We start from the raw sequence: 15,239 nt of genomic DNA, 5'->3' as shown, positions 1-15,239 counted from the left end.
ATGTTGGAAGATACTCTGTCCATTTGAAAGTCAACAAGGACACAGGAGCACAGGAATAGAATGTGATGCCACAGCGATGTGAGGACTGCAAGAAATATAATTGAAGTCCAGCCCACTGGGATTCTGTGAAAATCCCGGTTTAGCTCTGTAAAATGTTAGTAAAGTAAGTGCTATGCATTTGCCAGGCCCCAGGAAAAATAGTTCCACCCAGAAGGAAAACACGTTAAACAATGACTGAAATCCCCACCCTCTGGTATTCTGTTTACGTTCTCCTGCAGTCTATTTACCCTCTACATAAAGAGATAATTAAAGCTCCTTAATAGCAATAGGAAAGAAGAATAATGGCGAAAGGGAAAGAGAACAAATATTGAAAAAATATTAATGGCTGGAGTATACAGAGCTGCGTTGTTCAATACAGTAGCCACTAGCCACGTGTAGGTATTGAAACCTTAACAGGTTAAAATTAAATAAAATAAAAAATTCAGTTCCTCAGATATATTAGGCCCATATCCAGTGCCACACAAGGCTGGCGGCTACGATACTGGGCAACACAGAACTACAGATCATTTCCATCACTCTAGGAAGTTCTGGACAGTGCTGATATCTAGTACACTCAAACGGCGGTGTGCTTGACCATATCCACCGACTTAACCACAGTTAATTGAGGTACTAAGTACACAGTTAATTGACCAGGTACTAAGTAACATACTAAGACTGGAAAACAGAAGGACACAATATCTCATCCCCAAAACGTCCCAAGTTAGTAAGGGAGCCCAGTCAATAAAACAAAACAGAAACACACACACACACACACACACACACACACACACACACAGGAGAAATGGTTAGAAACACAGAAAACAAACTGGTAACTTTAATGGTACATATGGTAACAGGTATCCGAGTGCTTCCCATAAAATCTTTGAGCTTTTCTGTGTTAAAAAAAGTTTTTCATAAGAAAATAAGGGGGAAGGTTATCTATTTACTGAATATTACCTATCAGGTACTTTAAATACACTCTTATCTAAGTCTATGGTAAGCTTGCAAGGTAAGCATTGTGGATCCATTTTATAGGTGGAACAACTGAGGGAACTGGAGCTCTAGCTTCCACAGCCGAGGCAGCGCGTGGAGAATGCCCAACTCCACCATCGACACACTGCATAGGACCACGCCGTACCCCCCGAACACGTGACGGCATCTTACAGGTTCCATTCAGAACCTACTGCGTGACTTCTACTAAGTCACTTCAATGCATCCATCTGTCTCCATTTCCTCAAAATACATAATTCAGTAACAATTAGATTTCAAACAAACAAACAAAAACAGGTAGAACATGGCTTATAAAACTCCAAAACAGATGGGGCGCCTGGGTGGCTCAGTCGGTTGGGCGTCCGACTTCGGCTCAGGTCACGACCTCACGGTATGTGAGTTCGAGCCCCGCGTCGGGCTCTGGGCTGACGGCTCGGAGCCTGGAGCCTGTTTCAGATTCTGTGTCTCCCTCTCTCTGACCCTCCCCCGTTCATGCTCTGTCTCTCTGTCTCAAAAATAAATAATAAAACGTTAAAAAAAAAAATTAAAAAAAAAAAAACAACTCCAAAACAGAGAGCAATACATTACATTTCAGATATCACTGAAATCACTGAAATAAGAGCATTACGGGAGAGGCTAATAACCGTCGTAATTATTTCTGTAAACTTCATCAAGCAGTAATAGTTTTCTTAGGTTTGGGACCCTCTAAAGAAAACAGATACTTTAAAACAGGCGGCGAATTCCAAAAGGGCAATTTAACTTCATCCTCTCTTAGGAAGCTTCCCCCCGCCCCGCACCCCGCTTTTTTTTTTTAAGTAACGGATGATATAATAGTGATCCTTAACTATGAGGCACCCCCAGCAGGCATCATTAGCAGTGGTCTCTAGAGGAGAGTGACAGGTGACCTTGGAGAAGACGCAAAGCCTCATCTCTCATCTCTCACCTTCCTGCGATTCCCCGGTAAACACAAGACTCCTGCAGACCCTGACTCCTGTGAGGTACGGAGGGAGGGAAGGGGCCAATGCAGAATTCAGCCACAAACAGGATGGGACACGGGACAAAAGAGGCCGTGGCTGCTATCAGAGAAATAACGCAGTCAGAGGAACTTATGCGAGTTACGGTTCCTTACTTCTCTCTTTTCTACATCTCCCCCACGCCAACACGGTCCAGGGCCCCTTCTCGGGTTTATTAGGGCATAGGACACGTTCCAGGAACTCTTCACGCAGCTGATGCAGATGACAGACCTAAACTGGAAGTGAGTCGGTCCACACAGACGATGGGGAAAAGCCCTTCCCGTGGTTTCAGCCTCAGCCCTACAACTTACTGTGTGACTTCAGACCCACTCCTCACCTTCTCTGAGACACAACTGCCTCTCCTGTAAAACGAGGAGCATCGTACCTTCCACGCCGGATTAGCGGTGAGGGCCGACTGGCGATAAGGCATCGACAGGCGGCAGAGGAGAACCGTGGAAAACGTGTAACCAGCCAAAAACCGACGAACGAAAACCCCTCCGTGGTGCTTCAGTGCAGTCTCTATCGTCAGAAGACAATCGTTTCTTTCTTATCAGAAGGCACGCGTGTGACGATCGTTACGGGGAACGGAGGATGGCCGCACTTCCTCCGTCACTGCCCCGTCGAGAGGCAGAGTTTGGGGATGCGGGCTGGCCCCGGTGCCTGCTTCGCCCACAGAGGCGCGAGTGGCTCCGTGCCAGCTCTGGATCTGGCCCTTCAGAGGGCTGGGGGCTTCCGCTTCCTCCCTCCCTCTCCGATCATTGCTGCCCTGCTGGGACAAGCACGAGCCACGTGCAGCCGCTCGAGTCGACAGGCCCAGCTGAGCTCCCTGCCAACGAGAGCGACGCGGACCGCCAGCCAGGGGAGTGAGCCTGCCGGGACTTGGAGAGACGCAGGCCTCAGCTGACAGCGTGGGGAGCAGAAGACCTGCCCAGCTGAGCCCGGTCCATCTACAGACTAATGAGATAATAAATTGTTAGGCCACTAAGTTTCGGGGGCGGCTTGGCACGGAGCAGGAAGTCATGGGAACAATGATCGAGAGATAAGCGATCGTTTTCTTAAAAGCCAGTCTAATCAGACCCACCCCAAAAGAACATTATTTGACAAGCACTCCGGAAATATCCGCATAAGGATCTTCCAGAAGCAACTTTGGAAGCTATGCGCTCATTCCAGCGCTCCCTACACCACGTTTGGAAATTACCCGTGAGGCCTCCACTCGGGAGAACCTCTTGCCTGCTCCTGTGGCAAAGATGTTCCACCCGCCCGATCCCTCACCTGCAGCAGCTGTGGTTCTCGGGGGTGTTTCAGCTCTTTCCGTGATCAGACTCACGTTCAAAGTCCCGAGGAGATACTTGTGTTGGTGTTATATAAGAGGGTCGTGTCACGGGGACTTGTGTATGCAATTTCTCCATACATTAGGAGTCCAGAGAGAGCAGGGACAGGGTAGGAATCATGTTGGTGTCACCCAGAGAAGAGAACACATCAGGGAGCCTGGGATACGGCAGACACCCAAGAGCTGTTTGGTGAGTGACCCCACAAGATCGAATCCACCGGTGAGCAATGAAAACGGACTGTACCCCAGACAGCATCTCTGGGTGAAGTCGCACTGTGACAGTTTCATAGGTGACAAGGCTCCCCTGTAAAAGTCGGTCCTCTGTAGTAAATCTGGGGGCCTGGTGAATGGATGCCACCGAATCAGGGCCCGTGTTACCCAAATGGTGACAGAAACGGGAAGGACTGTGACCCAGGTTATGAGCCACAGACAGAGGAACCTTTTGGTCGAGGAAAAGAGGTACCAACTAAAAAAGCAGCTTCGCTATGAGCAGAGACACGTGAGCCACAGGTGTCATGCTGGAGCCAGAGCACAATTCTACTCCGTGGCTTCTGTTATGTTTTCTGGGCGAGAATAGACTCCTCATTTACATGAGCTCTGATCTTTCTACAAATCCTACACCGTAGACATCATTATTCCCATTTCATAGCTGTGGAAATCGATCCTGGGTCAAGGCGGGCTACTTTCATTATCTCAGACCATCGGGCAGTGGCAGGGAATACAGGTGCAGAGGTACATGGGAGGGTACGAGATGTGAGTGGGCACGCAGAGCAGAAGCAGTAAAACTTTCAGAGAGTGACAACTCTTCACAGCCTCCGGTCTGACAGCAAGAAAATCATTATACCTTCTTGTGGTATAGGTATACAGCTCTGGATGGACAGATGATAGGAGAACCTTTGTAAGAGTACGTGCAACTTGGGGCCACTAGAAGCCCAGCATGGGTTTCTGGAAACTCTTGCCCAAGTAGCAGAGAGATGCCCTGTTCATCTACATCCTCCAACTTTCTCTGCAAATCCAAACCTGTTCATCCTATCTCTAATTCCTATTGTTCCCTCTGATAAGCAGGGCCCCAGTGAACAATTAAAGCTTTCAATAAATAATCTCTAAGCACATTCATTTGATTGACTGTTATTTGATACAGCAGTTAGTTTCAATGGGGCAGTTAATATTGATCACATAAAGTACTCCAGACAAACATGAAACAGTTCCAGAACTCCATGGATTATTACCCTTTATCTGCCAGTCATCTGGGTTACTTGTAATGGTCACGGAATTTAAAATCAATAATAACAATTAGTGTTCTGTACACCAAAACGGATGAATCATGTGAAATGGGTTTTCATATAAAATCAAAGGTAAGGCAGACTGCACCCTGGAAAAAGGCTCTCTGAATTTCCGGTACACATTTGGCAAGGTACTTTCGGGCAAGTGTTCCAAACGGGCAGCAGGAGAGAAAGAAAGGTATTTAGGAGGAGAGGTGGCCATAAAAGCCCACGTGAAACCCCTGACAGTCCTCATCCAAAGAGATGAAGTATAAAAGATAAAAGTGACCAAAAGGAGTGCTAACCAGCACAGTGAAATTAATGGGACTGGCAATTTGCTTCCTCTGAGATGCGCTTCTAGCTACCTTTTTCGGCTTCTGATTCATAGGCATTAATTGTGATTTTTTCGTAATAAAATGGCAGCAACGGTATTTTAGCACCATGGCACCAGTGCTGTTAATGTCTGGATAATTAAAATGCAAAGCAACAGAGAAACGTTTCATCATTAAACTGTAACCAGCGCACTATGTGAAATCATCCATTCCAAAGACTTGTTTTTCATCAATTATTTGTTATTTATCTGATGTAAATATAAGAAGGACTAATTAAAATGTATGCCTTTTTATACAGCTTCTTGCCATTAAAGCCAATGAAAGCATTCTGAGGACCATAATGAAATAATTATGTTTGCCTTTAAGAATTCTCTTCAATAACACATGGCAGTACTGAGCTAAATTAAAACATCAGGAACTAAATTTCGCTTGCCTCCATTTCCATTTTAGTTAATTATACCCCCAAGCTTTTCAATAGACCAGACCCTAAAAAATCTTTTGAAGCTGAAACAGGCTTCAGATCACCAGCCTTTTTATAATTATGGACCTTGATAACAAGACATAGGTACCGTAGCCCCAAAAGCTTTACAATTTTTGAGGAGGCGTGGGTTAGACGAGGTCTTCATTTGCTCTGGAAATCAGAGAAAAACTGAGATAAACGTGATCCAAATCTTCTCCTCCCAGTTAACGGATGTCCCTGTCTTATCTGGTCTTGCCTGCATTATTTCTACCCGAGTATTTTGGATTCAGCTATTTGGATTTTTCTGATTTGGTAAATTGTGATCTGTGGTGAACGGTAATTGATCAATAATAACAAAACCAAACATTTCACTACATCTGAGTCAAATTAGGAGAGTAACCCCTTATTCAATACTTAAAACAACAACAACAACAATGATTATCTTTAAGAAAAGAGTAGACTCACGAGAACCTATAAACTTGAAAAAATAAAAACCGGCTCTTTCATTCAAGTTTCTCCCCCAGACCTCAAATCGCAGATACTTGCAAAGGCAAGAATAATGTGAGTTTAAGAAAAAAGGAAGACTGAAAGAGGAGAGCAAACACTGCTGGGGGCTGTCAGGGCTGGTGGCAAATGAAATGGCTTTAGCAACGCTGTCTGTCATATGATGCGGATGGGGGTGGGAACTTGGTACTGAGGAAAGTAAATAGGAATACCAGGGATTAACTCTGACAATGTGAATTCCTTCCCATTTTGTTATACAGAGGGAGTTGGCGGGGTTCATGGGGGATAGGATTTGGGGACTGCTGCAGAGACCTTCTCCAGACACATCAGAGGGAAACTGTGGACAGCTGGGAAACAAGGATCTATTCTAGGACAACGTAAAATTGCAATTATACTCTCAGAATCTGCTTTTATTAAAATCACTCCCACCCAAGTGACTCTTTGTTCTGTTTAGAGAAATTTCCTTTGGGGCGTGAGGGACGTACGTGGTCACCCACTGTCACTCCTGTTAAAATTAGCTTTCCTCGTGCCTCCACCCCCCCGCTGGTTCAGTGTGTCAGCAATGGGGGAGGCCTGCAGACTCCTGGAATCCATGTGCCCTGACTAGAGGAAATGCTTGGCCAGGCTGGCTTGCCTGGCTGACGTCAGTTCCTGTTATCCTCGCCTTATCGTGCAGGGGACCAAGAGTCTTATCTTACTGAATGGCCCCCCTTTCAGCTCCCCACCCTGCAAGTCCAGAGAAAAAAAGCAGGTCAGCAGTTCCATTGCCTGTTTGAATTCTCCTCTAAGAAGCTCTGAAAGCTCAAGATAAATAATATAATACCTGCAGACTCACCCTTACTGCTTCCTAGGTCGGGAGAACTTGCACAACTTTATTTTTTATTCATTTAAAGGGGCTCGGGGGTGTGGGGTGAGGCGGGGATTATGGTTCTTAACGACGAAGTGAGGAAGGCAGAAAGGAAAAGAGGAGAATTCGGGGCAACATATTGACTGATGAGGTTGTGTCATTAGATCTTACAGATGGGGAAGGTTATCTCATGTCCTATTTAACAAGAGGTACTTAGGCCAAGCCACTTACAGACAGGATACTGATAAATCTGGAACCTGAGTTCACTCCACTCTCCTCTCTCCATCACCGCCCGTTTCAACTTTTTAAGGAGAAGCTAGCCAAGAACTGATACAGCTTTGTTCATAGTAATTCAATTTAATAATTCTCTCCCTCCCCCCACTCCCAATACATACAACATGCTGGAATGAGAACCACAGTCATTGTACTTAAATCAGGTTTTGCAGGGGATGCCTTCTACTTACAGAACTACAGTGTGCCACAAAAGGAATTCATGTTCCGAAGGATGACCCAGAAGCACAAGGCGATCTTCAGTCATAATGGAAAAATTAAGCTGTGAGCGCTCTAGCTATATTGACCAGAGAATCCAAACAAAGACGTTCTGTGCCACTCCTGGGTTCAAGGGGCAGCCTTGGAAATCTCGTAATATTGAAATATCTGGCATATTTCAATGATTTATGTGGGAATCGTGGCAGTATATCTGAAAGTGGGTTACTCTAGAAAATCAGAGACGTACGATTGCCCTAACTACACTATAATTTGAAAGGCAAGATCCTACATTAATATCTTTTGGAAAGGTTTTCAGCCAAGATTTTTCTGATTAACCTTCCTCAAAAGCTCCCATTTCTGAAAGAATGTATTTAATTGATAGTTAACTGAATCTCTAGTAGAACATTTAAAGTAGAAAAATGTCATTTAAAGATAAATTTATTGGCACTTACATGTAACTCAAACTCTATAGAAGATTCTTTTTAAGATGTTCTAAAATGAATACTGCATTTATTGTTTAATAAGCCCTATGTGATTTGAAGAGCGTTTTATATTTTGCACCTTGGTTTCACATCTCCATCTTTCTCCTTGAGAGTAACTCTCTGATTTAAAAAATTCCTAGCCTTTTATAAAAAAAAAAAAAAAAATCTGATTTCAAAGATTATAAATGCCTTGAGAGCAGAAGTTACAATCTTTATCATTCATCGTGTATTTCTCTTCCGAGATAGTTTACTGATGCTTGTGGAATGTACAAAAGGGAAAACGGTAAGATTTTCTTCCCTTTTCAATCATCCCAGGGGCTTAATATGTTGAAGGCAAATTACAAGCATCTGATATCCAGAAGAACTTTTACTTTTTTGTTTTAAAGAAAAGTTCATGACAATACTGACTGGTTATATATGGTCAGAGCCAGGCTTCCAGAAATGAGAAGAAAACTTTTGATTCATATCAGTTAGCCTATCAGAAATGGCCATTCTGGTCATTTATCTAATTAGGACAAAAAAAAAAAAAAAGGCCTCTTTCAAAACAACGGCTTTGCATTTGGGCTGGCAAATCAAATTCTAACTGGCGCTTCCAGACCAATTCCATAGCCGAAGTGTAAGCGGACAGACGTGTACCTCTCCTGTTTTATTTTCTGGAATCTACAATTTTCTGGCGATAAAATTTAAACTCATGTGTTTTTTTTTTTTCCTTCTAGTTTACACATCAATACCTCCCTACCCAAAGTACCAAGTTATCAGCATATGTACAAAATTTTAGTATTTCTTTCTTTTTTTTTTTTTTCCTACAGGGAAGGAAAACTTGGTGAAATTTCCGCTTATTTTCAGACGACCCTATCCTGCACTCTGAGATGTAAGCAAAAGTCCCTTTTCTTTCTCCTTTCTGATGGTATTAGTTACCACTGTCATGTGGCTGAGAAGCAGAATTATGTCCTACTTTAGAAAAACAATTGAGCCTTTTCATCGAAATATTTATTCAAAACCCCATTCAATTCATACGGTGGCTGTCAGTCTTTACTTAGTCTCTCTTTCAGTGGGTATCTTTGATTTTGCCACTTTGACCCCAATTTATATCTCACTAGGAGAGGATTTGGATACTGTTTAATACTTAAAATTCAGGTCCCAGGGCTTTGAGAAGGGAACTTTTCTTCCTTCCTTAATCACACATCACTGTTTGTTTTTAAAACAGATTTCTCCTCATTAATGGGCAAAATACTATTTCAAAAAGAAAATATTTCTTTTCTCTTTTTTCTTTTGATGTGCTGAGTATGTAGAGGACAGGGAAGAAGGCCAAGAAGTTGTCACACTCATGATTTCACCGAAAGCAACTATATTTAGACCACAAATATTAGGATTTATCCTATGCCCACTGAGCAATTAATGCTGGAAACATCTGGAGCAGGCCCTAAAACCAAGATAATCCACGAGGCATCTGAATACAAACTTTGTGACTATGATACCTTCCAGGGGCAGTCTTAAATCGTATTATTTATACCACATTCCCTTAGTAGCCCGCTAATCCTGACTTCAAATTTTTATAACAAGCAATTCACAGGCCCTACTCAAACCGGTAGCTGATTCGCATGCCATTTTTCTGTCATTAAAATTACAAAAGAAACTAAAAAGAATATTCTAACACCTTTCAAAGACGGCTTCTGGTGCGTTTTACATTCAAAGGGTTTACTCTGATTACTACACACACACACACACACACACACACACGAAAAAACAGAATCTCAAGGCAGAAAATACTTTTGGTTGGATTTAGTACGATTTTTTTTTTCTCCTTGCCCACTGTTTCCTCTGTGTTAAGAGCGTAAACAGATCTGCTTCTCGTCAAAACAGTCATTAAGTACAATGGAAAAGCTTGTGGTTTTTATGCTCTTTTTTATCCAAACGAAGCCCTAATATGCTTTTATTTCACAAGTCCTAAGTAGCTATGCCACCCTGAACCAAACACCATGTGGCAGACATTTGTTAGAATTTTTATTTATGCTTAAAAACTTAATCTCTTGAACAACTAAACGCAGGGTCATAAAGTGGTTTATGGAGGATAAAGCAACTCTCTGCAGGGGCAAAAGCAATTTTTACAATTTATTCATTTAGCCTATAGCTGGGGTGTGCTTTTCCAGCCCTTGCGAAATTGACCACAATAAACACTAATTGCCTTGCTTACAAAAATAAGACACTGGAATTTCTGAAATCCCTTTGTCAAATGCCTTTATTTACTTTTTCTAATGCAAGTTTCTTTGATTAGCTGAACTTTGCTGTTATCGACACTTCTTGCTTATCGGCTGGCCCTAGGCAAATGACACATTCACCACTCGCTCTCCCCAGATAAGGCAAATCCCTTGTTTAACTTGTTCAAGAACAAACAAAGCTTTTCCCCCTACTCCTACAACTTAATAGGCATGTTTGGAGGGTTAATTACAAAGGGAGACTGTCTACTTGTAAAGGCTCTATTAAGTCTAATAGCTTTCCGCCAAGGGTCCTGAACATTTTTTTCCCCTTCGTTAAAAAATATGTCTTACAGAACTTTTTCTTGTACCAAAAAGTTTTCTCAAGAGCTCCGGTTCCCTGAGATTCCAAGTGAAATTGTTCACATTGTTTTAACTGCTACAGAGGACAGGTCTCAAAGATCTGTTGGTGGGTTGTACAATTATTTTGTAACTCAGTTTCTTTGACTTCTTCAGAAAGAACACAGGCAGCAGGAAAGAGAAGGCATTTGAGATGAAGACGCCTTCTGAAAATTATTTTCTTTTTGCCCTGGTTATGGCTCTAACAAATATTAAGTCAGACAGCCAATCGGTTGGCATCAAATGGTTATTGATTTTTCAGCTACAAACCTGTTGATTTCCTGGCCCAAGTAGCAAGTCTTTATTGCTAAGAAAAAGTTTCACAGAGAGCAATTTAAATCTGGTCACTGTCCCCGCTCTCTCCCTTTTCTTCTCCCTCTTTACATAAGCCACCATGTTATTAGGAAAACTCAATTTCTTCCAGTTAAACTTTGACCTCTTTGAAAACAAAGATTTAAAATGTCATTTTCAGGCTAATGCGCCAATGAATTGTCAAATAAAGTACTAAAAACATTTTGATAGATAGCTGAGCCATTTATCTAAATCACTGTCAGGGGGGCGATGCATCCTGCAGGCTCCCACCACAGCCACCCGAACGTGGGATTTTCTGGGACTTCTGGTCATTTCTCAAGCCTGCAGCCACACTACTGTTGACCAGATGCGTGCCTCGGCATCGTGTCAGGATCAGATAACCAAATAGTCAATATTTTTTTTAAAAACTGGGCTACTCCACTTAGATTTCCTTCCCTTTAAATGATGTCCAGGTTCTGGGCTGAATTGCAAGATATGGAAATAATGGATGGCTCAGCCCAAGGGGTGTTCATTGCCAGTAGTTTTCTAGCAAAACAGCAACTTCTTAGAGCAACAAAGTGACTCGGAAAGGTGGCAGCAGGGTCAATGCTAAGAAATATTGCCTTTCCTTAGCAAGGAAAACATTGGAAGCAGCAGCTTTAACGGGTGGTTTATGAACTGCAAGAGCAGGAGCCACCCTAATTAGGCTAAATTCCTTGCAAGGACGATGTCATATTTTAATTACTTTGGACTGCTCAAACACACAAGGGGGGGATATATACAACTAGCAGCTAATCCAAAGAACAGCAAAGTTAAATTCCCCTCTGCATACATCTTAGTAAAAACTGCACAATGTGTCAAATTGCCTTACTTGAAGAATGTTTCAAAGTCCTGTGGTCACACTCTACTTCCCCCCTCCCACCCCCCACTCCCCCCCCCCCCCACTCCATGCATCTTTTTAAAACTGTTTTCAAGAGACTGTAAGGTTGGTAAGGAGAGGAGCGGGGGTCGGGAGGGGCTGTTTGGGAAGAAAACATCTAACAGGAAATTTTCAGCAAGAGGGAATCAATATGCACGCCAGCATATCACACCCTTTCAGCATTAAATCATTAAATCCTTTGTCTTGCTACCAATGCAGTTTGTTTCCAATGTCTTTATTGCATGCAAGAGAGACAATTCATTTTTTTTTTCTTGGTAGAAGAAGGGAAAAAATAAACCTACATTGAGCAGTGTGCCGATGCTGCCATTCGGTTTGGGTCAATCCACTGAAGCATGCTTTGAGAGCTTTCTCCTGGAGCATGCAGGAAGACGGACTCGCAGTGTAGAAATCCAGGATTTGCCCAGGACTCACTGACAGAACATCCATACAGTCAAACATGATCTCCCCTGCACCGAATGTCTGCAAAAGTGCTTATCCTCTAGGTGTGGAGGCAAATGGCATAGAAAAGTCCACCCAACTCCATCAAACTCTGCCCCTTTTTTGGCACGTAGGCTGTTGGTCTTTTTCCCAGCCCCGAATCATGAATTATGACAGACAAGCCAGCTAAAAGCCTGTAATTGATCCAAATGATCATTTACCATTTTCCAGGCTTGCTCGGCCAATCCAGCCGGGGCGGGGGTTCCCAGAAAGATCCCAAGTTCTCCTTCCAAGCAAATGCCTGCAAAAAGCCTTCCGAATGCGGTCCGGATCCTACCCCGACGGTGCCCAGACAAACCCTGCCCGGCTCGCTCGCGTCCTCGGCATCCCAGTCCTCAAACAGCTCGCATGGGGGAATTCTGGTCCCCCCTTTGGCAAAGAATAGACCCTCCTGCCTCTGAACAGCTCACTTCCTACTACTTCTGTCACACAGAATGAAAGATTGAATTGCCTAATATATGCGAGTGAACTTTCGGTGAACCCTTCCCGGGCTGCTAACCTTCAAATGACCCAACGAGTCTGACATCACCAACTCCCAGGATTCTCACAGAGCTTAAAAACTCCCAGCAGCCCTGCAAAAGCAGACAGCCAGAGAGGCAGCGGGCGAGCGCGCAAGCCGCCTCTTTCTTTCCCATTTCTCACCTGAACAACAATGCAAGAAGTGCTTTTAAAACGGGCAGGGGAGGAGCCGGGACACCGCTCGGGGCTCACGTTGAGCGCCAACTTCTCTCCCTTTCCGCCTTTTTATCCGCCGCGGGCTTAGCTTGGAAGCGCGTGTCCCCCTCGCCCGCTCGCCGCCTGCCCACCCCCGCGCCCCCAGCCCACCCTCCACCCTTTAAATTCCTCCGAGCGCCCGCCTGGCTGTTACATTCCTCGTAACTTATGTGTTTTTCCACTCCCGAAAAAGCACATGCAAGCCCTCAACTGTAGAGCAGAGAGGAGAGCCACTCCTCGGGGAAGCCTTGGGTTGAGAAACTTTCCATTTGATTCTTTTTTTTTTTTTTTTTAAATACCCCCTCTTTATCCCTCTTGCAAAGCCCTGGGCGGAGGGATTGCATTTGCTCTGGAGTAATAATCCAGCTTTCTGGATTCATTTACTTAAAAAAAAAAAATTCTCTCCAGTCTATATGCAGCAGTCAAGAATTGGTTTACTCCTGCTCCAAACACTCACACATGGAATCACATGTATATACAGGATTTCAGGATCTGAGAAGACACAGTGGTCTGGAGTGGATGTGGGGCTCCAACTGAAATCGGTGCCACTTTCAGTTCGACCTTTAAACCAGCTGTGTGATCTGAGACAAGTATTTGATCTGAGCCTCAGTTTTCTCATCTGTAACCTGGGGATACAGGGCTGCTGTGAGCCCCCCCCCCCACCTCCCCCCAAAAAGTACTGTAGGACACTGTATCCGGAAACAAGTACTCACTGATTTATTTCATCCTTTCACTTTTCACCTGGGGAAACAGAAGCCCAGGAGGGGAGGCTGAGACCTATCAGAGGCCACAAAACTCAGAGCCATGACTAGAACCTTACTCCCTGCAATCCTAGTCCAATGTGGAAATTACTTTGCTGTTCCCACAGCCTTGGACCCCGAATAGCATGTTGGTGACCTCTGTCATTTCATGCACATACACACACACGCATACCCAACCACCACATAATTAAACACATATTTTGAAAACTGGTTAAGCGTGAAGGTTTTATATTTCCATGGGCCAAATTTCCCCAATGCTAGTCCCCTGCTCAATCTTGGTTATTTATTAGAATAATTTGAAGAGAAAGAGATTCTTTTTTATACTGGCCATATTGACCCAACCGCGAGGGAGGAGAGGCTTTTCAGCCAGTCTTAAAGGATGCAGAAGGACAGGGGCACTTGGGTGGCTCAGTCAGTTAAGTGCCTGACTTCGGATCAGGTCATGATCTCGCTGTTCGTGAGTTCGAGCCCCGCATCGGGCTCTGTGCTGACAGCTCAAAGCCTGGAGCCTGCTTCAGATTCTGTGTCTCCCTCTCTCTGTATCCTTTTCCTGCTCATTCTGTCTCTCTCTGCCTCTCAAAAAATAAATGCTTAAAAAAAAAAAAAAAAAAAAAGACGCAGAAGGACAGATGCAGTATTTACAAATAAACCCAGGCAGCTAGCTTTCAAAGGGAGAGCCAATCCACATTGTAGCCGTTTTGCACAACTTGTTTAAAAGGATGCAATGCACATCTGAGAAAGGAAACTCTGTGGAGTAATGAAAACACCCTACCTCCTCCACTACCACTCTGATATTTACTTGTAATTCTACAGAACAGGGCAGGTAAGTGGGTAGGCAGGAGGGAAGGTTTCCTGCCCCCAGCAGGGAAGAGAGCCGCCCTGGGCTCCTTTCTGTGGATAGTGCTGGAATGTGCATTGGCATCCAGGCCTTTTAGAAGCCTGTCAGGGGGCACCTCGCCCCATGCTGAAAGGCTGCTCTGTCTCCAGGAGTTGCTAAGTGGCACTCGTGGTGTAACATGAAAAGTATGCGTCACACACACTTACCAAGTCAAAGATCCTTTTATGAAGGTACATTAAAACAATTTTCAGCCCAGCAAGCTCAGCTCTTGCCATTGAAAAGTCCAGGACGATAGCGGGGCTTGCTTTTGCTGAACTGTGTTTGTTAATTCTCTCTTTTTCAAAGGACCGTCATTTAATAACGGAGGTTTGTAAGGAACCCTTTAACTACAAAGAAAACACACACCTTAAGCAAGGAATACAGAGGAATGAACAAAACATTTAACACGCTGTCGTTAAGATGGTTGTAAAGATACACAAAGTACCACATTATGTGCCAATCTCTGCGTGCGTGGACTTACAGCTCCCCGTGCTTACTTCCGGCCCTCCGGCGTTCCTTGGAAACTCCTATGTGGACTCACAGGCGATAATGGAGGTGGGTGAAAAGGTATATGAGCAGAGAGAAAGAAGCGGCTACATTTAAAGTACATCAGGAAGAACTAAGAGAGGAGAAGCGTGGCCCCACTGCCAGCTGCGTGTATTCAGGTTTCTTTTACCCAGGGGACGCCACCGCACCCCCCCCCCCCCCTTGTTCAATCATCGTTCCAAAGGGTAGGGTGCTCCGATCGCAAGCTGAAGCTGGGGAGGGCGTCTCCCCAATTCCGCTTAGTCTCATTCCTTCAGCTCGTTTCAGCCTCATCTAGGAAGGGACATGACT

At 44.2% G+C, this 15,239-nt stretch overlaps 1 protein-coding gene across 5 annotated transcripts in view; it reads right to left on the bottom strand.

The window, feature by feature from the left end:
- The window catches only part of RARB (retinoic acid receptor beta), a 402,464-nt gene that overhangs the window by 159,855 nt on the left and 227,370 nt on the right, over nucleotides 1-15,239 (bottom strand). Inside the window, exon 1 of one of the 5 annotated variants that reach the window (XM_042903068.1) lies at nucleotides 12,693-12,781. The exons of 2 other annotated variants lie outside the window; for them this stretch is intronic. Coding sequence is in view for 2 of the 3 variants with exons in the window: in XM_042903069.1 (XP_042759003.1) it covers nucleotides 11,855-12,011 (157 nt within the window). In the remaining variant the exon portion in view is untranslated. 2 more of the 5 variants (XM_042903069.1, XM_042903066.1) reach the window with 2 other exon arrangements.

This window comes from Panthera leo, chromosome C2 (assembly GCF_018350215.1).
Source record: "Panthera leo isolate Ple1 chromosome C2, P.leo_Ple1_pat1.1, whole genome shotgun sequence".
Classification (NCBI taxonomy): domain Eukaryota; kingdom Metazoa; phylum Chordata; class Mammalia; order Carnivora; family Felidae; genus Panthera; species Panthera leo.
This window is presented reverse-complemented; position numbering and strand designations above follow the sequence as displayed.